This window comes from Peromyscus eremicus, chromosome 3, assembly GCF_949786415.1.
Source record: "Peromyscus eremicus chromosome 3, PerEre_H2_v1, whole genome shotgun sequence".
NCBI classification, from domain to species: Eukaryota; Metazoa; Chordata; class Mammalia; order Rodentia; family Cricetidae; genus Peromyscus; species Peromyscus eremicus.
The window spans coordinates 125,463,900-125,491,214 of NC_081418.1; the positions used below are offsets into that span (position 1 = coordinate 125,463,900).

General features: G+C 48.7%; 1 protein-coding gene across 1 annotated transcript in view; it reads left to right on the forward strand.

Annotated features, from left to right (window-relative positions):
• Slc6a11 (solute carrier family 6 member 11) overlaps positions 1 to 27,315 on the forward strand; it is a 117,774-nt gene that overhangs the window by 73,118 nt on the left and 17,341 nt on the right. The window contains exons 7-8 of the mRNA XM_059256839.1: positions 20,038 to 20,141; positions 24,574 to 24,698. Of these exons, the coding sequence (XP_059112822.1) occupies positions 20,038 to 20,141; positions 24,574 to 24,698 (229 nt within the window). The remainder of the gene's footprint in view (positions 1 to 20,037; positions 20,142 to 24,573; positions 24,699 to 27,315) is intronic.

Here is a 27,315-nt window from a genome sequence, read left to right on the forward strand (position 1 = left end):
GTCACTTTTCCAGCTTTCTGAATCTGTCTCCTCACCTGTGAAATAATGAGTCTAGATTGACATGGAATCAAGTCCTGACTCACGAGCTTTGTGACCTCAGACAAGGGGGTTGACATCTCGGGACTTCCATATTAATTGCCCCTGTCCTTTCTACTTCCGTTGGTGGGAGAGAATATCAGATACACTGGCAGCCTCACATGGAGGAAAGTGCCCTGAGATTTGCAGAGGTCAGAGGGAGGGAGGCAGAGGAGGCCCTCACCAACCCCACAGTTCCAATGAGCACCTCCTGGACGCGGTGACTTCTGATGATTTCTGACCCAGCACAGCTTTGTGAGGGAGTGAGGTCTCTTTTGCCCATGAGCAGCAAGATGATGGGGCGTTGATAGGTCTTGGGTGACTGGAATTATGACAGTTGATGGCCTTCTCTGTGCAAACTCACTGGTGTGTGAACCCCCTGTCCCATTTCTTTCATCACTTCTCATCCTCAAGCTGAGCTGGAGCACCCACGGGGCAAGCACCGCCCTGCTTTTGCTCACAAAGAGTTCAAGCCTGGCTCCTCTCCTTGATTAGAATCTTAGTGACATTCTGCCAGGCACAGGCCAGGGAACACAGCTCCTCCTCCAGCCTTACAGAGGCATATGGCATTGTCTTGCACACCTCACCTAAGGAGGCAACGCTACATGGTGTTCGGACACTCCCCACTCAGACTCTGGGGACCCAGCACTGTCACTGACCTTAAACAAGCCACTGTCTCTCCCAGTGCCAGAGTTCCCTCAGCTAGAAAAGAAGGCTATTGAGTCAAATTGCTGCCTTTTATCTTTTCACCAGCAATAGAGGCCTTTAATTGTCCACTTCTGACTCTCCCACTCCGGCTGTGGCTTCATGCCAAGTGGAAATTCCTCTTAGCAGCCCCAAGTGTCTGAGTCATAAAAGTAAAAAACAAAACAAAACAAATGAACAAAAAAACAAAAACAAAAACAAAAACAAAAACAAAACCCTGGCAAAGTCCAGGAATAGATTTTCAAGGTGTCTCCTGGGGGAAAACAAGGCCCAGAGAAGAGAGATGATTTATCTGTGATCCTATGAGTGTGTTTACTTTACATTGCATCGAAAGGAACAGATGAGCCGGGTGGTGGTGCGCCTTTAATCCCAGCACTCGGGAGGCAGAGGCAGGCAGCTCTTTGTGAGTTTGAGGCCAGCCTGGTCTACAGAGCAAGATCCAGAAAAGGCATAAAGGTATACAGAGAAACCCTGTCTCGAAAAAAAAAAAAAAAAAGAAAAAGAAAGAAAGAAAGGGACAGATGAATATTGGTCTAAGAGCACATGATTAAAACAGGTTCTGCTCAGCCACTGCCCACATGAGCAAACATTCCTAACATGTGGACAACATCTTACTCAATTCTCCTCTTGAGATGGCTTGTGTGCCGCCCAGCACATAGTAGGTATTCACTGAATGCTTTCTGCAGAATCTCAAAATTATGCTATTGCCTGGAATAGTGGGCACCGTGACATTCATTTAGACCTCCGTACAGGTGACAGAGCTTGTGGAAAAGTCAGAGTGGAAAAGAAATAAGGATTTCCCTCTGGACACGACATGGTCTTTGTACATGTCAACACCTGTGGTTATCTGCTCAAGATCAAGTCAGTCAGAACAATCCAGCAGGAATGTGGGAGGGGCCTGGGGACCTGCCTTCAGCAGAAGAGTTAGCACCCGCTGATGGCCCTGAGGGAAAGAGTGTCACTCTTCTTTGGGGGTGTGGCTGGTAACCTGTGCCTTGGCGGATGGCCCCACAGGCATGTGCATGTGGAAAGCACTTAGTAGACTCAGGATTATTAATAACAAAAAAGGAAGACATGGAGTTGGGAGGCTAGTGGGGACACTGGAGAGCTGGGGACAGAGAGTAGTGGATGAATATGGTCTAAATCTATTGAATAAACGTATACAATTGTATGTATGTATACAACTTTCCACAGATGAAGAAAACATTTTTTTCAAAAGGCGGGGCGGGAGGGTCCCTAAGAAAACCAGATGGGGAAATAACAACAGCCTCGAGCTTCTTTAGTGACTGTGTCCCAAACATAGGGCAAAATGGAACCAGGCAAACAAGTTCATACTTGTACTTGGTCTGTCCTTCTCTCCCTCTGGATCCCTGGGGGCTGCACCACCTCATTCAGGAGCAAGTGAGGAGTCAGAACCACCCAGACAGACGCATGGCTTGCAGATGGATGATATTAGGTCATTAACTGACGTGTCATTAGCCTGTGAGGTGATGATGTCAAGGCAGAGATGGCCGAGTCCCTGAACTCTTTGGTTTTCTGGTCACAGACTAAACACCGATCTTTGTTCTTACCATTGCCAAAAGGAGCAGAGAGTTACGCAGTTTGCTGCCATTGGTACAAGCGTGGGGTTGCTTGGCTTTTCCCAGTTGAGATGTGAACAAATGTTCATTCCAGATAAGGCACCGACCACAGACTAGAAGACATGGTCTCACCCAGACCTTGTTTTGTGAACCAACAAGTTTTCCGGTGTGACTCCAAGGCAGGTGTGTCACTAAGTAGTCATGGGTGATGACTCACATCATCTTACCTGCAGCTCTACCAAAATGTCCTTTGCTCCAATTGTTTATTGCTTATACAGCATGGGTCTTTGTGAGTCTTGTAATCCTCGATGCTTTTCTGAACCTTATGAGTTTCCCTAGCTTCCTGAGTCCTTTGAGCCTCCCTTCTCCCTCTAGGAGAGAATGCTTCATGTTAGAGGCAATAGCTACAAGACAGTCCACCCCTTCCTCTGGCTCTCCCATCTTCTGAGCTGTTTCCTGAGACTGGAGTGGGTGGTTATTGTCTTACATTTATGCCTGAGCACTGAGCCCCTGCGCCACAGCAATAGGTACTCTCAGCAGCTTGGATAGTTAGGAATCGTCAATCCACACTGAAAAAAAAAAAAAGTTTCTTTCTGTGACTCAGGGTAGCAGCAGCAGTATTCCATGGCAAAACCAAAAATGTTTAAAAGCAACTTGACAGATACATTATATCCATTTAACAAAACAATAGAAGTTCCTTCCTCACGGGAGCCTATGACAGTCCCAGCTATGAGCTTTGCTCTGGCCTATAGTACTAGACTTAAGTTCCCATCTAGGGAGTGGGACTTTAATTGGAAATAAGTTGGTTATACCCTGAACAGTCCTAGCTCTTCTGTGAACACAATCCTAGCAGGCCAGTGAGCTGGGCATGTGTACGAGAAAGCACATCTTACCTGCATGTTGTTAATGTAACATGTAGGGTCCATATCTGAAAAGTACTGTCAGCAACAATTCTCCCTGCCACAGCCTGCCTAGTCCCTTCAGCACTACACAAGCCAGCCGACAGAGAAGGGGCTTTCAGCTTGGCCCCAGCTTGATTTCTCCATGTCCTGGATATAGCATTTTCAGCAATGGGGTCTTACCATCTAGTTCTGACATACAACCAAGAGCAGTGGTAACAGCCTGAATTGGGCTGGGAGTAGCTATGGAGGGGACCCCCTGGCCAGTAACTCATAGAGTGGTGGCCCATTGCTGACACTGAGACTTTTACCCAACAACTTTACGGCTCCTGGGAGCATCTTCTCCCACCTAGTCAGGGCGTCTTCATTCAAACTCTTTAACTGCTGCTGCTTGCTGTTCTTGCGGACGCTTCTGTAACTGTGTAAGGCCCTCAAGGGTTAGCATCCTTTATGAAACACTTACACAGAGGGTGGGCAGGATCCCTGAGGGCCAACTGCCTTCCAGGGCCAGTTGGGCTTGTAACGCAGCAACTAGGAGGATATGAAAAAAAAAAAAAGAAATGTGTCCGCAAGGTCAAATCCAGCATGGAAAGATGACGTCACTGTAGCAATTGTTCCGTCAAGAGAACAATGGGAGGCGCAGCAGCCTGGATGCGGGCACTACCTTGACTCTCTCTAATCCACAGTCCTCCTCCGTGAATGTCCAGCTCCCTCATCCTGATGGGAAGCTTCTGTGGGTCTCTCTGCCTGCCACAGGCTTGGTGGGGCCAGATATGGCTGCTTACATGGTAGGGAGCCCAGCGAGCCAGGCCATGCTGCCCTATTGTGCATGCTGCTGCTGGAAACTGATTCTGGGATCAGATAGGCTCCATGTTGGTGCAGTAGCTCTTGCCTCTCTGGTGGTCACACTTGGCTACAGGAAGGGCCCTGGGCTGGGTGCAAGACCTCTACCCAAGTCTACTTTCTTTCAGGGGAGAAATGCACATCATAAACTCAGAAGATATATAGCTGCCCACACTAGAGCAAGCTTGATCTTTGTCTCCTGGACTATTTTATCATTTATGTCTTCTGTGAACATTTTCTTGGGCTTTAAAAGCATCCAGGTGCCACCAGTTAAGGATTTAGCTGTCAGGATTGTTTCCCCCACCTGGGAAGACTAGCTTGATATAAATCTTGCCACAGTCACCTTTGAGCGACCCAGACGTGGCCCTCTGTTTTCCATTCTGTCATCTCTTGATTGCTTTAGCACTTTGTAAACCCAATTTACATGCCGGTCTAAATCACAGGTGTGCAAGAACCTCTTCTGAGCCTTCCAAAGATCGAACTTCACCATGTACCAGCAAAGTCACCGAAGCCCCATGACAGTCCCAAGGTCCCTGTTGAAGTAGCCTCCTTCTTAGCTCTTCTGTGAACACTAGCAAGCTGGTGAGCTGGGCATCAGGCACCACCTTGCTCATGCCCAATTCTCTCAGCAATGTCTGTCCTTCCTCTGTTCTCTTTCAGCCCTGGTATTCTTGGGGAAGTTAGTTGCAATGGCCAAGTGTCACACGTGGCTCTATGAGTCAGTGCGTCTGGAACTGATTTCCTTTGTGTTGTGCCAGATTCTGCAGCCTTGGTGTCCAGGGAGGATGGGTAGTTATGTTACACAGTCTTTCCATGTCCACAGTGCTCAGCCTGACCCTGTATTCCCACATCCTACAACCTCACAAGCTGGGCTGTGAGAGCTCTTCTGGGTCTTGTTTCAAAGTCTTTCCCAATCCAAGCAGTTCAGATGAGCGCTTCCTGATTATCCGTGTCCTATACGAGCCATTATTAAGGGGTTTTCCTTTCTTCTGTGTTGAAGATCAGACCTGCAGATTCTCTTCTATCACGTCTGCCTCACTCTCTTCTCCACACACAATGTGATTCTTCTCATGATTGCTGGGTGTCTGTGTCCTAGTAAAGAATCTTCAGCAGATTTAACTGTACTCTCTTTTTCCTATACCCTACCAGCTGTAAGAAAGGGCAGGCCAGCACCTCCACCTCTCCCCTCCTTACACACACACACACACACACACACACACACACACACACACACACACACACACTTTTCCTGCCAATCAAGACAATAATGTAGAAGGATAGCATCCATGTCTTCCTATTGTAATTCCTCCTGCTCAGGCAGGTTCTTTCTGGACAGACAGTTGAGCCTCGATTGTGTGTCTTATGACCCATAGCAAAGGCCACTCAACAACCACTATAGACTGTGTGTGATCCTAGCCTGTAATGCTACTTTTAGGGATGGCAATATATTCTCTAGTCCTGGCATGAGGGTATCCTCATGTTCATGAAGTAGATGCCCCTCCTCAAGGAGGCCTGTCACTTAAGATGTCTGAGATGTTCATTGACAACTTAGAAGGATCTGGAATCTCATAGGAGGCAAGCCTCCAGGAACTCCTGTCTGGGAGTATTTGGGCTCTGGGCATGCCTCTGAGAGATTATCTTGATGACGCTAATTGATCTGGAAGCCATCTTAACAGTGGATTGGACCATTCCCTAGGCTGGTGTCAGGAATGAATTGTCTCTTTACCCTGATGGGGCACAGTAGGAGATCAGGAGACAGCACACCTCAGTCTAGGTGATAAACCAGTGAGTCAGGAGCAGCAGCATCAACAAAATGCCCCCCCACAGCCTGAGTGACGGTCAGGAAAGCTGCCTCCTTGGAGCTTCACTGAAGTCCTTCTCCCTCGGTACCTCCTTGGGTAGCCTTGGGAGTGGCCTTGTGAGTCTTGTAACATCCCAAGCTCCCAGAGTGTTATCTGCCTCCTTTCTCCTGGACCGCCTGTTTCCACTCAGAGGGGGCGGCTACACAGCGGTGTTGCTGATCAGGAGTCACATCTCCTCTCCAGAGTGTCCCGAGGAGTGTCTCTCCCTTTCTTTTTGTAGTCTTGTCCTGTCTCTTCCAGGGAATGTCATCACGATGGGTAGCACCCACCCCCAGATTCTGTCATTGGCATTTGCTGTGTTCGCTGCGGCCTGGACCTCTACAGCCCTCCCTCCGTCCCATTTCTCTCCTATGCATTTTAAAGTGAGTTGTAGACATGTGTGCCCTTCTCCCAGGACATGTCAGCCTTATCTCTTGATTTATCTTCTTAATGATCATGCTTAGTTTTGCTGTTCGGGATACAGCCCTGGGAACTCACCTACAGGGCAGGAGCAGGGGTGAGGGTAGGGGGCATGAGTAGGACCTTGGCTCACTCCCTGAGCCTTTGCCCCAAGGCCTGGGACACTGTTGCAGAGAATCTTTTGGGAGGGTGAGTACCCAGAGCTGCCATATCTCCTCTTCGTCTTCCTGAAGAAGCCAGCTCTCCCACATGCTTGCCTCCAGACATTGCAGTGACTGGGAGCAAAGCTCCTCCCCCAGGGCTCTGAGCCAAGGCAGCCAGTGGCCCTGTCATTCCCAGCCACCCAAAGATTGCATCCTCATCCCTGTGCGTGCCTCCTGGGCTGCCATGGCAGTCAGACTCCCAGGTGTCCAGGACTTTTTAAAACTGTCACCTCTTCTCATCAGATGAGCCAGGGAGGGACAGGCCACGTGAGCAATGGCAAGGTTGCCTTTCAATTTGGCAAGGATTCTGAAAGCTGAAAGAGTGCTAAACCAATCTTGGTTCAATAAACAAAAGTGTGTCTTCACTGAGCGTGAAGACCCTCTCTCCCTTATTGCTCTCCTCTAACAACATACAGCAACTCTCCCATGGGATTCGAGTCGCTGACAGACAAGATAATGTGTAGGAGGCGTACTATTTAATTTAAGGCTGAGCATCCTGACATTTTGGTATAGGGGGAAGGTCCTGGTACTAGTCTTCAGTAAAATCCAAGGGATGGAATACTTGAAAAACACAGAGAGTAGATTAAAGTGTTCTTACCTCGGGCCTCACAGTGTGTGAGGGAATGTGTGTGTTAATTAGTTTGATCTGGCCATTCATACTCCTAAGAGCAGCCTGCTGCCTGAGAGACACAGCTCCTGGGGGACCCAGGGACCCTGAGGGAAGCCTTAGAAGTGGCTCTCTGGGAAGTGTTGACCGCCCTTGGGAGGGGAGATGTTGGTCCCTAAAGAAAGCAGGGCAGGGATGGTTGTTGAGAGTGGGGTAGTTCCGAACCAGAATGAGGAAGCCAGGCCTCCTTCCCTGGTAGAGGCCTCCATGGCTAGGGCTTGGGAACAGGGAGCAGCTCCATACGGGGCTTAGAACACAGTCTTCTGCTTCTCCAGCTCAAGACTGCACACTAGGACCTGGGCCCTCCAAAAATCCTTTTTAAAGATACATAGTCATGACTTTTTCTGGCTACGCAGTGTTTCCTGTGAACACTTCATGTGATCAGTGCCGTGAACTGAGGGCAGCCTGACAGTTCCCTGCTGTGCTGTGACACCCACAGAGAAACTGAGGCTTCAAGAACCGACCTCTCCAAAGTCTCCCAGAAGAGCTGAGGTTCCACCCAGTCTAACTGACCCTGTGTCCTCCAGGCTGGGTACTTGCCTGAGTTCTTTTCCAATTATATACCTGCTAGGTTGCAGGCTCCTGAGCAGTGGGTCTTGGGGGTCTGACTACTTCTGAATGCTTATATCTGGAAGCTACGTAGCTAATGGTCAGAAAACGTGGCTGAGAAAGTGTCTGCAGCCATTCCACTTCTCAACAGCAGAGAAGCTCAGAGATCTTCTGCCCAGACTTAAAGGGCAGTGTGGAGACCTGTCAACTGCTTCCTCATCATCCCCAGCCACGGGAGGCTCATCCTGGGCTGGACTCTCAGCCAGGGAGGAGCTCATTAGCTCCTGTGACTATCTGAAGTCCCCAGCCAACGTGAGTCGCCTTTAGGAGGTTCCTTAGGGACTTGGGGGTGTTCTCAGGCAATGTCAGAAATCTGTTCATCACAGGATTGAGTAGTCTCTTCCTGTGGCCTCCCTGTGAGTCCCATGGGCACAATCCTGCTTGGTAACTTTGAACAACTTTCAACCAAATGCATTAGTAAATTGGTACCTGCTCCACGGGCTCTGGGAGGCCCACCCAACCCCACACTCTGCCCCTTGCTTGGAAGTGCCTCTACTGGGCAACTCCAGTCCCATCCTAGCTTTCTCAACCTCTGGGCCTTTGCATCTTTGCCATCTTGCTTCCTTCCAGCCTCCCAGGCCAATGCATGCACCAGTGACCCACTAAAAATGTGTATTTCTGTGAGCATACCATTGTGTCTGTAATGGCCCCAACTAGTCCTGAAATCTATCAATCACTTCCTTGCCTGAGATGTCAGGGCTGGATGATCATCTCCCAGGTTTTACTCCATTGCCAATTCTAGCTAGTAGTAAACACTTCTCACTATAGCCAGACTAAGGATAGAAGAGAGTGTGATTGATTAGTAATGTCTGCCATAGGCAGCAGTGAGTGTGATATGCATGTCACATACTGACCATCTTCATTTCTGTCTAGTTTCTGCATTTTGTGGATTAGGAAACCAAAGCTAAGGAGGAAAAAAGAGCTTTAGGAGAATACACAAGAACTTCAGGGACTATCTGGAATGGAACCAAGATATCCGGCCTTTTCAGTCCAACAGGTTCCCCAGTTGGCTTGATAGTTAGGATTCTGCCTGGACCTCAAGGACTGTGTTCCTGTGTGCTGAGTCTCACGCAGTGGTGGCCACTGTTCTTGAAAACTTGCCAGGCAGGGTACCAAGGGCTGGATGCTCTCACAGAGCCCCATCCTTGCTAAGGCGGACAGACAATGTCGCAGAGAAAACAACAGCATGCTGGGAGGTCTCTGTTCTGTGTGCAGGCAGACCTTGTAAAGTGGCCTCTCTTCTGCTGGATAGCTGTATTCTGTCTCTCCTCCAACCCCAAGAGAACCTTTTCTGTTGTCTAGACCTCATACTGCCCATGGCCCTCAGAGGGCACAAAGCATCCCTGACTTTGAATCAACTCCACAGTTATTAGAGGAAAGTATGTGGTCATGGGGGAGGGGCTAAAATTTCATCCCTGAGCCAGCTTGGCTGACGCAAAGGAGCATGCCAGCTCAGGGCTGGACTTGGGAGCTAGAGTTTGGCTTGGTCCAGGGCACACTGGCCTTGTGCTGTCTGTGGATGAGGGCTACTGCTGCCAGCCCAGACCCCTGCCAAGGCAAGGCTGGACCTTTGATCCAGGTCATTTAGAATGAGATAGGTCATCAATTTGGTGTTCACAGTGGTAGGGGCACCTATAGCTCTTGAAGTCAGTGGGGCTTATGTATGTATACCAAGTCCTGTGTGGGGAATGCACTGTCTTCAGTGCCGGGAACGGTCCCCTGAAGAAGTCCTAATAGGGGAGATCTTGGCTTAACGGGACCTCTGAGTCCACGGACAGACCTAGGGGGAGGCCCAAGCTGAGAAGGGGTCCTGGCTCTGGACCTCCTCTGCTGATCCCTTGAAAAATGGGGCTCAGTACTTCACATGATGAGTTGGGGAAGGTATGCATAGCCCCCTGGATTTTACTACATAAGACACCAAAGGTCACTGCCACATACTTGGTGCCATCCACCACCCATCCACTCCCTCTGCTTTCTGTGCCTCAGACACAACCGCTCAGCATCCTGGGCAGAGGTCCAGCCACAATGACCCCTGTTCACCACTGCACACACACGGGCCACCAGGGTCAGCCTACACACCCAAACTCCCCACACACAGAGCCAGCCAGCTCCTCACTGCCCACTGCTCAGCCGTTCAGCCTGCTGACACTTTACTGGCAGGTCCTGAGGTGACCAAGGCCAGCTGCCCAGGGAAGGGCTTGGCACCTACTCGAGAAGCAACAGAACATGTTTCCAGTGGGATTTCCAAGCCAAGATCCCCTGTCCCTTCCCACCACCACCATCCTGCCGGCTGGGCCGGCCAGCGAGCCCAGCACATTAGCATTTAAATATAGCCAAAGTCAGCTCCCCAAACCCTCTTCCCCATCGAAGCCACCAGGGAGGAGCATTTGAATCCTTCTCCTGGACTCCAGGCCCCTCATAATGGCCATACTGTATTCACTTGCTTCTGTATGTGGCATTAGCAGAGAGAAGGAGCAAGGGTGCCTAGCAACCCGGAGGAGGCTGAGAAAGAGGTGGGAAGGAAGCGATTCTCATGTAATTATTCACTTCCACAAAAGCCGTTGTCAGGTACACACTGGAAACACAGCTGTTTCATTCTTCTCCTAACCTACTTTTAATCCTTTCAGAGGCCTTCCCAATAGAGAAGGTGGAAAGAAAGACCTTGATTCAGCCCTTTTCTGCCAGGCTATATGAGTTACGTTTTTGCTTCAATTGAGGGCTCCACTTTTTTAAGTTTGTGTGTGTGTGTGTGTGTGTGTGTGTGTGTGTGTGTGTGTGTCTGTCTGTCTGTCAAGGAAATGTTCAAGAAAGATTGTGGGTTACCAAGCCCTGTCCTGACTCCCAGATCCAAAAGTCAGAGGCCTCATGTACTGTTGGGTCTGGCAGTTTCCACACATCTTTGCCAGGCTCTGGGACGGTAGGGAGCCTGGGAACAGAGGTTGGCTCTTCCTACCCGTCACTGATTCCTGCACTCATGGCCAAAGCACACAGGTGTATCTGTGCAGTGTTGATATGTCTCAGAAACCTGAGCAGTGTGGAGGGAGGTTGGATGTTGGAAAAGACATGAAGAGTTTGTATCCTTACCGTAGTTGATAAAAACATCAGCGCAAGGGGCAGGTGCCCAGTACCCCATTACATACCTGCTATTCTTCTGTCGTCTATGAATGATAAGCCTGAGGCTCAGAGAGATGAAGGAACTCACCTGGGGTCACACAGAAGGATAGCAGAAGAGTGAGAGCCCAACTCGCATCTGCCCACCCACAGCTTTTGCCCCGCCCACAAATCCCTGTGAGGCTCAGAATGAGGCACCTGATGGAAGTTCCTCACCACGTTTTGTTCCCAAATCCAAATGCCTGTACATGTGCTAGGGTCCCTCTCCCCAAAACGGAGTGGGTGGAGCTCCTCTCTCCAGCCGCTTGCTGCTGGCTTGCCTGTGAAGAACACCAACGCTGGTGGTAAAATTGAAGGGCAGCTGAGCTGTACCATGCAATTCACCTAGCCCTTGGTGTCCGAGGCTCTGATACAGCTGCTTGGAACCACTGTGGTGACCAGAGTCACTGTCAGCATACACCTGTTCTTACTGGCGCCTTCGTAAAGTCCACTCAGAGACCCAGACATTGGCTCTGACCAGCATGGGCTCTTTGCAGACCTGGAGGTACAGTCTAGCTGGGTTTTCTCTGTGGTGATCCACACCGCCTGGGATGCCTTCAAAGAGCACACCTCTTCCAGCTCACTCTTGGCACCCTCACCTGCCTGTCTCTGCCAAATGGTGTTCCTTCTCCATCTTTGTCTCGACTGGGAGGAGCTTGGTGAATTGTGGCCCCTACCTATTCACAATGCCCTCTACCCCAAGAGCCCTGGGCTAATTGCCCCTCTCTGAAAGGCACTGAAAAGACACAAAACTTTGGTCCCCATATGTGGATAAAATTAGACATTCCATGGGTAAGCTCAGAGCAGGGATATGGGGAGAGACTGAGCTAAGCATCCACTTAGCCATATCTCTAACTATGGGATGGCTGCCAGCCCCAGGGCCAGGTACAAGACTCACAGTGCAATAGTGTGAACTGTGGAGTGTTGTCCCTGCCGACTAGGACACCCGTTGTGGCAGTGTGACCTCCGAGAATTTGTCCTCATGTCTGCAGCTGCCATTCCTGAATCCTAAGGGTCCTGCCGGGCAGGCAGGTAGCACGCTGACCCATGTGCCAGGGCTCCTTGGAACCAATTGTCCCGAAAGCTGTGAAGGGGCTTTTCCTGTTCCCACACAAATCTGCCCTAAAATCTCTGAATGTGGGCTGCCCTTGCTGCAGGGCCAGCACGCCCCCCATTCATCCCGCAGAACATGGGGAGGATCCTCTCCTCCACTGACCCGACTTCCTTAGGGTTTGTTTAGTGAGACTGTTTTCCCTTCATGTTGGTTAGGGGGCAGGGGTAGGAAGCCCTTTCTCCTAGGAGCCTCCACCTCTGCGGCTCTGGGGAAATGCAAGCAGAGGGGCTGTGGTGTGTGGTCCCCATTTGTTTTGTGGAACTCGGGGATGCCGGGTGCATGCTGAAGACCAGGGGCTCTCCTGCCTTTCTCTGAAACATAGACCCAGAAAGCCACAGGCTCAGACCTGAGTCTCCTTTAAGAGCTGTCTGACCTTTGATGGGTCCATTTTCTCATTGGAGAAAGCAGAGATGCCAGAACTTACCCAGTGAGAACATCATGCAAATCCTGAATTTGTGCATGGAAGAGTGGAGAGCTTGGTCTGCTTTGACCAAGGTTAAGAAGTCTCTTCCCAAAGGGTCCATCAGCTCCATGGAGGGGTTGGGAATGTTCATTCCCCCTGTTTTCTTTTCTTTGTCAAATCCTTCCATGGCCACCATGCTTTTATTCCTTCCTTCCTTCCATATATATAAATTTCCTAGTAGCATAAGAAATATGGGCATGATGTAATGCCTTAGAGATAATTTGATGTGGCCCCCTAGCCATTTATCCCTTCTTGGGAATACTTCCCAGATTCTCTTGCCTTTATGTTGGGACCTCATGGCCTGGCCCTGGACATGGTATGTGGGCAGAAGTGATAGGAACCAGTTCCCCAAGGCCCCAAAAGTTTCTTGAGGAAACTTCTGGGTCTTTGTCTCTCTGTCTGTAGACTGTGTAGGAAGCTGCTGTTGAGGTGGCAGGAAAGACTTGGGTCACCATGTCACGGGCAGAAGAAAGCCCCTACACTGGCTACAGCTGGCTTTGTGGGGGTGACAACTAGGCTGGTATCTAGCTGAACCCCCAGATGGCAGGGCTTCTGTGTGGTCCAGCAGTCCTCACCAGGACAGCTGCAGCAGCTTACTGAGAAGCTCATTAGCTCCTGTCTACACAGAGTGGCCAGGCTGGCAGCCAGGCACAATAGATCTTCTTAGCCACAGGCTTATCTGCTGTACCCATTTATTGAGGTGAAGAACCTCCCAGGCTCCATGTGAAGACATGCCGTGGCTCTCCACGGGACACTCTCAAGAAACCTGGCCTGGCCTCTGTGATGCCCAAGATGCATGTCTCTTTAGTAGAAAGGTTGACATCGGGGCTGTAGAGAAGGCCAGTTAAGAGCATTGGCTTTACTTACATGGAACCTGGGTTTGGTTTCCAGCACTCAAATCAGGTGGTTCATATCCATCTGTAACTATAGTTCCAGATCTAGCACCCTCTTCTTGCCTCCATGAGTGCTGTATGCACATGATGTGCATACAGACAAACACGTACACACATAATACATAAATAAAAAATATAAACATTAAGGAAAACATTTTAATTTTCTAGAATGGTTAACATCAACATGCGTTTTCCAAATGTGGGAGCTGGGGAGACCAATGGGGAGGTTTGGGATTCAGAGTCCAGAGTGTTAAGTTACTACAGAGATCCCAGGGACTTTTCAGCTCTGCACCTTCAGCTCAGTCTTCTGTGTTTAGCCCCAGACTTTACAACTGTCTCCTGAGCATCTCCTGATGTCTCAATCTTGCTTTTCCAAATGAGCACTTTACCCATCACCCCAGGAAGCACCACCGCCCTTAAAAGAGAACCATGTTGACCTCAGGTGTGGCACTGTTTCTGCTGCCTGCTCAAATCTGCATACTCTTCTCCAGCCTCCATTTTCAAATCCATGTTCTAAAGATGATCCTGAGAACCAAGAAGACAAGATAGCAAAAGGAAACAAATCAAAGCACACATTGTAATGTTTGCCGGAGTCTCTAACGCCAACAGAGAAGCCAGGAAAGTATGAGAGAAAGCAATCGGCACGATCTTCTGGTCAATGAGGTGGTTCTGCCAGCCACAACAGCAACAGCATGGGGATTCTGTGAGCTGGGGAGAAGATGAAGGGCAAGCTGCAGGCTGAACACCAGGAATCCCATAGAACTTTCAAATGCTTGCCCTGAGGAGAGGACCATGCTAGGGCAGATGATTGTTGGCGTATCAAAGGATATCAGATCAACCCAAGAGGGTCCATGTGGGATGCAGGTCCCCGGTGATAGGGGAGGGTGATGGGGGTGGGGCAGCTGAGATCCCATGGCAAGAGACATGACCTTAAGGAGAACCCAATCTGAGCAGGCAGAGACATTGTGGAGAAGAGTGGGTGCTAGCGATAAGGAAAAATGGCTTCAGAAAGCATCAATAGCACCACCATCATTTTAAAGACCCTGATAGTCACTGAAGAGGAAACTCTAGGACTGCCAAGGCTAGAAAGTAGACCCTAGCCATCGCCATTCCTCTACAGAGCATCGTCCCCTCTCCGCTACAGCAGAAGAGGACTGTAGTCTGATCCCATATGTGGCTGTCATAAGAAACCATAAGAATAGGGTTCCCATGGGTATGTAGACAGAGCCCTAGGACAGCCCAACCCTGCAGTATCCAAAGCCAACTGAAAGAGACAATGATTCTGGAAGAGCCCACCAGGAAGGGCTGGCCACTCACAAAAGGAAAATAACTAAATAAAATGAAAGAAACTGAGGGTGGCCATGATAGTGTAAACAGAGGCCAGTGAGGAGAAAAATAAAGACCAAGTCATAGAAATAGATACTTTAAAATGCAAGAAATGTCTGGCAAGATGGCTTAGTGGGGAAAGATATTTGCTACCAAACCTGACAACCATTGTTTGATCCCCAGGACTCATATTGAAGGAAGAGAGTATAGAATCTCTCTAAGATGTGTGTGTGTGTGTGTGTGTGTGTGTGTGTGTGTGTGTGTATAGCACTCCCACAAGTTGTTTCCTAACCACAGGCACACAATGCACACAAGCACCCACACACACATGCATACGCACAACAAATAATACATAAACCAACAAATAATTGTAATTTTTTTAAATGTGAGAAAAATCAATAAGTATAAATAATGTACAAGAAGGCCCTACATAAATACAGGTCCCTAAAGAGACACATCTAAAGTGCTAATGAAGGGGCTGTCTTCTGCTAGAATGGAAGACTTGAACTTACATCTTGTTAAATTTATTTCCACCTGGCAGTAGGAATGTGGCTCAGCTGGGAAAGTGCTTACCTAAAATGCATGAAGCCACTGCATTGACTGGGTAACTGTAATCCCAGCACTTGGAAGGTGGAGGCAGGAAGATTATGGGCTGGAACTCATCCTCTGCTCAATAGGGATGACGGCCCGACTGGGCTACATGAGACACTACCTCAAAAATAAAATGAGTTTTTAAAACTGATACATAAAGTGTAAAAATTGCATATGCTGATGGGGATTATATATATTATGTATGGGGTACTATATAATTCAATGTATATATAAAAATCAGGTCAAACATCTCTGTCTCCTCAAATAGATTTATCATTTCTTTATGGTAAAAACTTTCAAACCCCTTTCTTCTGGCTTTGTTTGTTTTGTGTTTGCAGTGCTGGGGACTAAACCCTGAGCCTTGTGCACTCTAGGCAGACTTCTCACTACTGGGGGCACCTTTCTCTTTATTCCAATGCAGACCTGGCCTCTCCTTAATGGCTCCCATCTCAGCAATCACAGCCCATCTTCCAGCACATGCCTGGGCTGTCACATCAAGCCTGCCAGGGTCCTTTTCCTTTCCATACTGTATTTTTTTTCCTGCCCCATTGGCTTTTTTGTCCACTGTAACTTACATATGCAGAGTCAATATTAATAACCACATGACAGAGTCAATATTAAGCTGTCTTTAAGTCTTCCTTCCAAGAAATTAGTCCAATACTTTTAAATTTAGCCTCAGGCAAGTTCTTAGGACAAAGGCAGAAAAAAAGCAGGTGTTTTGTTTTTGTTTTGTTTTTGCCAAAATATTATAAAAATGGTCTCTAGCCCGGATGCTAATATTGTTCCCCCATGAACCCTCTTGAGCCTCCATAGTCCACATAGCTCTGGTACTACTGTCTTCTAGGTATCTCATAGCATGGCCCATTAAGCTCTGCTTACAGCATCCAACTGCTTTTGTTAGTCCAGAGTTTCAAAGTCTTTCACATTCCTGTACACATTGGCATGGTCAGGTTTGTGATATGGGTCCACACTGAGTTGGGAAGGAGTAAGTTCCCAAAGAGAATCCCAAGTCCAGCTACTCAAGAGGAAGAGATGGGTGCTCAACTTCCAGAAAAGTTGCCTGCAAGTAAAACTCCATGCATGGGTTTTGGGGTGCACATCATTGGAGTATGTGGATGAGAAATTCTGTGAGCTTTTCTAACTCAGAGTTGAGGACTATGGTGAGGTTCTGTAGAATCATGGTGGAACAGGCTTTTCCACCAGGCTGGGGGCTTCTCCTCCTCTGGCCTGTGGGAGGTTGAGCTTGCAGGATCATTAGCCACAGGTGTGAGTCCCTTGTGAACAGTCACAGTGATCAGTCAGCCACCAAGCATCTCACAGGACACCACTGGAAGTGGGCATTCTATTCATGAGTCAACATCTGGGCCGTGTTCCACCTCTCACTGTGGCCTGCTTGCTTCTCTGTGTAGAAAGGAATTCACCACAGAGAGACTGGCACACGAGGAACCCAACACAGGATGTAGCACTTAACAATATATTCATCTCTCTCCTCAGTCTTCAGCAATTTTTATTCTGCCAACGCATAGGCACCCTCGAGCTCCTGCTGCTCTGAAAACCTTCCTTGGAGTTTGATTTTCCTTTTCCCCACCACTCTCTCTGATTCCCCATTCACAACCGTGATTCTTGAGCTTTGTGGGGGGTTATCATTTTTAATATAGTTTTATTCTTTGAGAACTTCATACAATGCATTTTAATCATATTCACGCTTCTTCCCACAACCTCCACTGTGTGTTTCATTTTTTAGAAGACACTATCTCACAGCAAAGGTCCTGGTCCTCTGGTTCTAACATCTTCCTACATCCTCTTCCTGAGCCTTAGGTACAGGGATGTGTTGTAGATGTATCCCCTGGGGCTAGGCACCCATGAGCAGTTGTTCGCATTTTGACCAGTTGTGGTTTTCTGTGATGGTCTCTGCTGCAAAAAGAAGTATCTTTGATGACAGGTGAAAGCTGCACTTTTGTAGGTTGAAGGATAAGTATTTTGAGGGGAGTTGGGAATCATACTGCTTACAGTGACTGTAGTAGGGTCTCACCAGCCGTGGCTAGCTGGCAAGGTTTACAGTGCCAGGCACAAATTCTCTCCTGTTGAGTGAGCCTTAAGTTCAATAAGATGCTGTTGATTACCCCAGGATATGTATGTCATTATTGCATCTTTCAGAATATCTTGTCATTCTTATCGTTGTTTGGGTCCATTGGTGTTACAGCTGGGTATGACTATTGATTACTTTTCTCCTAGGCAGCTTGTGTGGCTCCTTCTGATACCACAAGAGCTAATCCTTGTGGAGGAGGCTTCCAGGTCAGATCCAGATGGATTCCTCCTGTGTCCAAATTATGTGTTGTTCTTAATAATGATGGCTTACCTTCTTTTTCTAGAAGGCACCAAGAGCTATGGCAATAGTCTATATTTGGGGGGAGTTTCTTGGACTCGTCTGACCAACTCAGAAGGAGGTTTCCCATGCCTGGCACTGGGTTGTTATTAGATAGTTTATGGCTATTGAAGAGTTCCCCCAAGTGGCATAATTTTAATTAAACTTTAATTAAAATTACTCTGTGTGTGTAATTTTAAGTAAACACAAAATAATATGATTCTTACTTTTTTTTCCCAAACATTCTTGGTTTCTCTCTATTTCCAAATACCCATGTCTTAGTACACCCTGACCTACCAGCACTACATGTGTGTGCGAGTGCACATGCACATGCACGCACACACCCACACGCACACCCCCACCATAAATGTGCTCATGGTGTTTCTCCTTAGTGACACTCTAAAGCCAGCCATCCTGGCTTAGGAGAGGTTAACAGACACTCCTGTCAGGGTCAGAAGCACTTCTCATATGTTACCATTGGGTGTTTTCACAAACGTGAGCACACCCACACAGGGTGGCCTGTTCCATGTGAGCAAATCCTCGAGAAGGGATCGTGCCTGGAATGGGGATGTTTTGGGGGTCAGGAGGCTATGGGGCAGTACTGCTAAGTGCAAGAGAAAGCTATGATGGTCTGACAGACCCAGAATCAAACACCAAGAAAGGAGAGTTCTCACTTTAGGAAATGACTTACCAGTCACAGGTGTCTAAAGAAGAAAGACACATGTCACTCTCCATCAGTGACAGCAGTCAGGCAGATGTCCATCAGAAGGACTTGGGAGAGAGTCCCGTTCTGAGGTAGAGATGAAGCACCAGGATGTAGGGGCTGGTTCTGAACCTGCATGGGGGCTGAAGCTGTATCTCTAGAAGTGGGTCTGTGTGCGTTTCCGCCCATCACGTCCCAGCTGCATGGTCTTGGGCAGGTTACTTGCCCTTTTTGTTCCTTGGCTCTAGGAGCAGGTTAAGAGCATCCTCTCTCTGCCTTGGGCTGCCTAGGAGTGCTGACATTCCAGGGCACAGCAAGGTGCCTCGCATACCAAAAGTGCCTAATAAAGGCTGCTCCTGTCTGTGTTCAGTGCTGAGTCTCGTCTCCAGGTGGCGCTGGATGCTCAGCCCAAAACCAGCTTGAGTTTCAGCTGCAGCTTTCCTTGGCGACTTCTAGGTGCTGAGTTTTGAGCCTGGGGGTGGGAGTGTACTTGAAAAGTCAGTGTGATTGCCACAGTGTAGGTCATGCTGTCCAGAGGAGTTTTGGCCAGAGGGGACTTTGGTGACTAAGAAGCTGCTGGCTGGCTGCACCCCAGGGAAACTGGTATTAGGGAATCTGTTTTGTAAGCTAGTGAACTCACACACATGCACAGATGTGTGGGTGCACACACCCCTAGTCTGTACTTGGGGCAGCTTGTGTCAACATCTTCTCTACACAGACATGAGACACTGTCTTCATGGTAATTTCAATTACCAGGAAAAGGGAGTGTTTTTGGACTTAAGTGTGATGTGGCAAAGAAGCAGGACCCATGCCCAGGGCTCATCCTCCTGGTACATTCATCCTCGCTGCAGGCCTGACAGGGTTCTTCCTTTCCTACTTGGCAGATGAGGAAACTAAGCCTTGGGGATATTAAGTTACTTTTCCAAAGTCATACAGCTGGAGCCAGCCAGGGCCCTTAATATCCAAATACCATTTTTTTTCATTTGTTTGTCCTTTTTTTTTTTTTTTATGTAGCTCTGGCTGTCCTGGAACTCACTCTGTAGACCAGGCTAGCCTTGAACTCAGAGATCTGCCTGTCTCTGCTTCCCAAGTGCTGGGATTAAAGGTGTGCACCACTACACCTGGTTCTATTTACTTATTTATTTTTTGGAGACAAGGTCTTGCTATGTAGCTCTGGCCAACCTAGTTACTTAGACAGGCTGGCCTTGAACTTGCAGAGATCTTCCTGCTCAGCTTTCTTAGTGCTAGGCTTACAGGCTTGTGCCCACAGACCCAGCTCAATATCTAAATTCTTGTTATGTGGTGGATTATTTTCCACAACCTTTGGAAAAATCTAGACTCTATAAAGGAAATTTCTTTTTAATGAGGTGGTCCCAGGAATATAAATGTTTTCACAGGTGTTCCCAAGAAAGTTAGGAAGTTTGATATTCCTGTCCTAGAATTTCCTTTGGAGAGTGTCCATGGAGCAAGCTCCCTCCTCCCACAACCAGCTCTCCCTCCTCCCACATCTAATTCTCACTCTTCTTCCATTGGATGCTTCCACCTCCTGCATCTGACTCTCAATGCCCACATTTTTGTGCCCTCCTCCAGGTGTGGGTGGACGCTGGGACGCAGATCTTCTTCTCCTACGCCATCTGTCTGGGCTGCCTTACCGCTCTGGGAAGTTACAACAATTATAACAACAACTGCTACAGGTGAGCCCAACTGACAGCCACAGCTTCCAAAGGCTCACAGCTGTCTACAGTGCAGGGCCCAGAACACAGAGAGCTGCTGTCAGCCCTGCCCCGCCCCCAGGATCACAGGGACAGAGCTGGGAAATTGCCACCCGCAAGCAGAGTCTGCCCTGGATGCAAATCCAGCAAATCCACCCTACAGCCTCAGTCAGGACCCAGGGCCAGCATGTGCAGCATAGGTATATAGACAATAAGGTGCGCACGGTCACACAGCGAATAAGGAACCAAACTGGCTCAACCCAAGTGTTTCCACACCAAGGACCTTGTTTCTGCCTCCTGGGTCTATGGGGCCCTCTCTTGACCCACCTGGAGTGGCTGGGCCCTCCTCTTGACCTCCTGGCCACATAGGGTCCAGGTAGAGAGGTGATCAAGGCCGTGGAGCCTCGCAGGCCTGCAGCCTGAGTGCTACCATGAGACTGAGGCCCGTGGAGAGCCAGGGACACTCAGCAGTGTTGGGAGGCACAGAGACGGGCCAGGGAATAAGCTCACTCTGGGGTCCCTGGCTGCAATGACAGTGTTGAAGTCCTTGCACCTAAGAGCCCAGTACTTAGCAGACATAGGTGGATACCTGCTGGTGGATGGACAGAGCATCATCACACTGTGGGACCCTGGGAGCTCCTTCCATAGGAAGGAGACTTTGGATTTGTGATGGGGTACCACCATGAGCACAGTCAGTTGAGAAGGGACACCCGACCTGTGCCCACCCTATATACCAGTCAGCCACAAAGAGAAACTACCCTAAAGGAAGGAATTGAATGCTGATTTGGGGATGTGAAAAGACGGTAGAAAGCTAAAGTGGAGGCCATGGAGAAGGGAGTACTTGTGGGTCCATGTGAAAATCTGCATCATCTCACACTTCTGGGAGGAAAGAGAAAACCATGAAAAATATCACATTAAGAGCCTGATTTCTCCTCTCTTGATTCCTATACATCGAAGGTGTCTTTGTTTACTGTGGGTACATGTTGCTTTTATGATTAAAAAGAAAACAGAGTCAGGAGAGTCGAGCATATTAGCACACAACACTAGCACGCAGGAGGCTGAAGCAGGATTGCTGTGAGTTTCAGGCTAGCCTGGTCTACATAATGAGTCCCAGGCCAGCCTAAGATACAGTGAGACCCTGTTCTAACCCCAGGCCCATCCCAGCAAGGAAATCAAATTAGTGCAGATATCATCTATGTATTTTTTGACCCCAAATCAAATATACAAATTATTTATTAAATTAAAAGTCATAACAGTGACGTGTAATATGTTCGGGGGCTGAGACCATATATGTAAGGTTGAATGTGGGTGATTTTTTTCAACCAGCAATCTAGCAGCGACCTGAAAATGAAGAGCGTTCAGCGCGGGTGTGGGGTAGGAGAGGGGCCTGTCCCAACCCACCGCTGGCAGGGACTCAGCAGGCAGGATTTTCCCTCCTCTCCTGGTCGCTCAGTGGAACAAAGCAGATGCCTGCAAAAATCTGTTTCCAGATTGTTCTGCAAACAGGTCTGCCCAGCAGTCAATTAATCCCCTCTCCTGACAGCTTAGTCACCTCTGGAGCTCATGCAAGCCCAGCTCAGCCCCTGCTGACTTCAAAGCCCCAGTTATGTAAGCCTGCCCTAGAGATTGCCGGGAGCTGTCAGGGAAGGGCTTGAGAGGGATGGGACAGCCCAGCCAGGCAGGGCCCAGCCTTGTGGGGCTGAGTGTGCTCACAGGTGGAGGCTGGCATCCACACACAGAGCTGAAGGGGTCAGACGTCCCTGAGAACTCAAACACAAGAAAGTGATCTGAGAGGCCTATGGGAGAGATTTGCAGAGAGGGACGTTTGCCATCCCCAGCCATATGGTGGCTGAAAGTAACTGCCCACAGTCAGGCCCTGGAAACCTTGATTCTTAGGAAGTGTCATTTCGCCTCCAGAAAGGGCATCTGAGAGGACTGACTGATTCCCAACCGTAGTTTCGCTGACAATGGGCCCTCACCTCCAGTCTTGGGATTCGGAGGACCTAACACAGGGCTGGCACACCATGGCACCTTAAACATGATGGGAGAAATCCAGAAGGTAGCAAGCATGGAGTAATGCCTTCCTCTCCAGACCCTTCCATCCCTGCAGCTGGATACGTTAGGACGGTTTGGGCTTTGGAGAGGATACAAAGGGCACCTGTGACTGGATTTTGGACAGTAAGATACTAGCTAATGTGTAAGTGAGTCCCTGCTGCCTCAGGAATAGTGTGGTCCTTTCCTGGCTTAGGCTGAGTGTCTTCCAGAGTAGAGGCAAACGGGGCTTTAGACAGTAGTCAGGTTAGCAGCTCAGCTGGCGTTCACTGTGTCGGAAGAGGTCTTTAAAGGGACCTGTACCACTCCTCTGCTGCCGTGGTAGTTAGTGTTCATGACAAGTAGACCTGGCTCCAGGGGCTGAGCATTTGTGTTCATACTCCTGGGCTGAGGTTAGCTAGGGAAACTGTCCTGGCGGTGAGTGGGTGGGTTTGGCCTCAGGTCAGGCTCAAAGCTGTTCTTTGTGTGTGCATCCTGCAGCCCAGGCTTGAAGGGACTGCCATTCCCTTGGGAGTTCTTCCTGGAGGGGGGGGGGGCAAAAATCACAAGAATGATAGAAGACAAGTCCAGTTAAGAGGACACTAATCAAATGTCTGCATCACGTCAGCTAATGTCCTTACTGTCTGAAAGTAGGTCACATAGCTAAGCCCAAGCCAGTGGACCCGGGTTTCCAACCTGCCCCTAGGTGGGGGGATTAGAAACAGCCCATGACAGCTGGGCATGGTAGCACTTGCCTTTAATCCTAGCGTTCAGGAGGCAGAGGCGGGTGGATTTCTGTGAGTTCGAGGTGAGCCTGGTCTACAGAGTGAGTTCCAGGACAGCCAGGACTACACAGAGAAACCCTGTTTTTTGAAAGAAAAAAAAAAATCCATCCCATGAGGCCCTGCTACCAAATGCTTTCTATCAAGGTCAGTTACAAAGAAAAGACCTGCAGGGAGAATCACAGCCCCAGGCTCCTGACTCCTTATCTAGTGCTCTCTCCACTGTGCCCTCATTACCAGGGTCGTTGCTGCCTTGTCCCCAACACTGCTGTTACCTTTGGTTCTATTACAAAAAGCACAATGCACGAGGAAGAGAGGAAAGTTCTCAGTCCTGCACACAATAGCTGCAGAGCTTCTGGGTAAGCCAGAGTGTACTACAGAGGGGGGGGCAGGCTGAAGGGGTGGTAAGAGAACCAGGGTGCTAGCTGAGAGAGGTGCTCTGAGCCTCACCCTCCAGACCACCCCAGCCTCAAGCCCCGCCCCAGCCTGTTGGATGGCCAAGGCAGATTTTTGTCCAATGGAATACAAAAAGATGCTCTGTGCTGTCGGCAGGAGGCTCCATCCAGTAGGAAGGGGTCTTTTAAGCTCCAGCTCCTGGGCCAGGAGCTAAGGCCACAATGTCAGTCCACTCTGGGACACTATTGGTCAGGACCACCCAAGTGCACCTCCCGTACAGAGCAAGGCACTGACATGCACCGTGATCTGAGTTGTGAGCCCGCACTACAGAGGCTGAATTCTAGAGCCTGTGGTAGGGTGGGCCAAGACTCTGGGCCATCACCCTCATCTTCAGAAAACTCCATCACTTGTCTGTTTTCCCCTTGGTTGGGGCTTTACGTCGGTGCTTCCTTGCTGGTGAGCAACTCTCTAGAGCAGGTCAAAGCAACAGCTCTGGTCAGTCTCCTCCATGAGCTGGCCCACTGAACAGAACCTGAGTAGAGCAGAAAGCAGGGCATTGCTTGGTAATGAGCTCAGCCAGGATAGGTGCCACCACAAAATCTCTCCCCTGCTCAGGCAGGATAGGTACCACCATGAAACCTTTCCCCTGCTCAACCAGGATGGGAGTCACCACAAAACCTCTCCCCTGCTTAGCCAGGATAGGTGCCACTACAACACCTCTCCCCTGCTCAGCCAGGATGGGAGTCACCGCAAAATCTCTCCCCAGGAAGCTGCTGGAGCTGCAAGTCTATGGTCCTTAGTCACTCATCTGGCTTCTCACATGAAAGCTTCTCTCACCCTCTGAGCTTTGTGCCTTGGGAGCATGGTCCCCTCCTGCTGTTTTGGGCTTTCTCTCCTTAATCAGATCAGCATTTGTCTCCTGGGTCTTCCCTCTCTTGGAGTACAAAACCAGGCCCCTTTCTTTCTGTCACACCCCTCTCCCTGCGACCTACCTTGTCTTCTAGCAATGCAGGGAAAGCTGTGTGACTGTGAGCCAGCTATCCACCCTCTCTGAACCACAAATACTTCATATGGAAAGCGGAGGCTGTCAGTGTCTATGCTTCTCTGCCTGCCCCACAGTGTGCCCTGGTCTCAGATGGGGAAAGTTCCAGCAGCTACCTCTTCTGCCTGCACTGACTCAGGCCCCTCTTACTGCTTCCCCACAGGGACTGTATCATGCTCTGCTGTCTGAACAGTGGCACCAGCTTCGTGGCTGGGTTTGCCATCTTCTCGGTCCTGGGCTTCATGGCGTATGAGCAGGGAGTGCCCATTGCTGAGGTGGCGGAGTCAGGTAAGTCTGCAGAGGTGGGTGTAGAAAGGCCAAGGGGTGAGGATAATGTGGCCACTGCAGTCTTCCTGTCCTGGGTTTGTTTCTCAGGATGTGGCCACTCTCTTCATCCACAGTCCGTCGCCTGCAGGGGAAGCCCAGACCTTCCTCATTAGGGAGCCAAAGCCTTCATTTACTTCCCAAGTTACTCTGTTTCCTGCTCCCCGACCCCCCTGCCCCCATTACCACTCACTTTGGACATGCTCCATTCTGCACTCAACCCCAAGGTGTCATGTCTACAAAGCAGCCTCCGAGCACAGCCTGAACAGCCCCAGGATGCTGGAGCCACCCCACCCACTTCGCTACCACTGTCCCTCAGTGGTCTCTCTCACTTCTGCACCATATTCCACCCCAGGCCCTTTACACATGCTGCACCTTAGAGAACCTACCTCCCCTCTGCTCTTCCACTCCATTCTACATATGGAATCATTACATATGTCACAGCCTAAAGTTGAGGTATTTGAATCAAATATACTATGATCAGGGTGATGGTTCACCATGATGACTCCTTCTTGACTAAGATGGTACTTGGATTCTGAAAAAATAGACTGTAATGAAAAGGTGCTATGGGTCCTGAGTATTGAAGGTAGAGATGGTCCTCAATGAGGTTGGGTCAGAGTCAAAGTAGATGACATCAGAGGTGAGCACTGCCTTACACACTGTGTCCCTCATAGTGTGCTTAGCTCCTCAGCCCATTGAAGGGGCACTCATATACCTTTGCACCAAACAACCTCAGAGAAAAATTCTCTTCAAGTAAACATGAAATGTTTACCATAATAGGTAGCACACTGGGACACAAATTAAATCCAAGATAAGTAGGACTAGGGAAATAATAAAGAGAATTCCTACAATTAATAGAGAATATTTTAAAAGCCAAAAGCTCTATTAGAAAAGATGAACAAAAGCCATAATTCCTTGGCAAAACTAACAAGGAAAAAAATTAAAATACAAATTACTAATGTATTACTGACTTTTATGTTGCTACAATAAAATGCCATAACTATAGCAACTTACAGAAGAGTTTATTTGGCTTATAGTTTCATGGGATAGAAAGTCCATCATGGCAGGAAGGCATGGCATGGTATCAGGAGCAGGAAGCTGAGAGATCACATTTCAACCACATTCAGAAAGCAGAGTAAGCCAGCAGGAAGTGGGGCAAGGCTGTATACTCTCAGATCCCGCCTCCAGTGATGTACTTCCTCTAGCAAGGCTACACCTCCTAAAAGTTTCACAGCCTCCCCAAACAGCACCACCAACTGTTCAAATGCCCATGGGGGACATTTCTCATTCAAATCAATCCAACTAACATCAACAATGAAAGGGGGCCAGTGCTGTGGAATAATCCTTTTGTACATTGTGAAGATGTGTTGCTCTCATTGTTTTAATAAAGAGCCAACTGGCCAGTAACTAGGCAGGAAGAGGTTGGGTGGAAAAACCAAACTGAGAGAACACTGGGATGAAAGAGGGTGACGTCGCCAGGAGACACAGAGAGAAGGAAGATGAACATATTGTGTTAAAGAAAGGTATCAAGCTACATATTAGAACATGGATAAGAAATATGGGTAAATTTAAGTTGTAAGAGCTAGTTAGTAACAAGCCTAGGCTATTGGCTGACCATTTATAATCAATAATAAGTCTCTGTGTGGTTATTTAGGAGCTGGCTGGCAGGACAGAAACTTCCACTTATACATCGTGGCCAAAGTCCAGGGCCACGTACATTCACATGAAGCCTGAGAAAGTATTAAAAAAAATGGGGAGCCGGGCGGTGGTGGCGCACGCCTTTAATCCCAGCACTCGGGAGGCAGAGCCAGGCGGATCTCTGTGAGTTCGAGGCCAGCCTGGGCTACCAAGTGAGTTCCAGGAAAGGCGCAAAGCTACACAGAGAAACCCTGTCTTGAAAAACCAAAAAAAAAAAAATGGGAAGCTTTTACCCTTACATGATACTCATAAATTTAAGCAGGCAAACGCATACACATTTTATATATACATATATATATATATATATATGCATGCTTGTGTGTGATGTGTACATATTTTGTATTTATATATATACACACACATCACACACACACACACACACACACACACATATATATATATATATATATATATATATATATATATAGAGAGAGAGAGAGAGAGAGAGAGAGAGAGAGAGAGAGAGAGAAAAGAAGGGCTATACACCACTACTACAACAGTTAGGAGCAGGAATTTCCCACAAATTGGTAAAGAATCATGCTCCTCCACAGATCAGCTGTGAAACACGAAAACCTTTCAAGGCCACACTCTCCAGTTGTTGCCATTTTCTTCTCCTATAACAGAAACCTAAGATTAGATAAGTTCTAAAGATGTGGTTTTTTTTTTAAGCTGATAGTTTCTGGAGAAAGGAAGATCTGGTGGTTGCATTATGTGTTTGGGTATCTTATGCAGCACCATCACATGATGTAGGCATCACGTGATGGAGGTATCACATGATGGAGTCATCACATGGCAGAAGCCATGTGGCAGTGGGATGGGTGCACAGAAAGAGGGTGGGTACCAAGGAGTGGATCCTCTCTAACAGTCCACCCATGAGAACCAC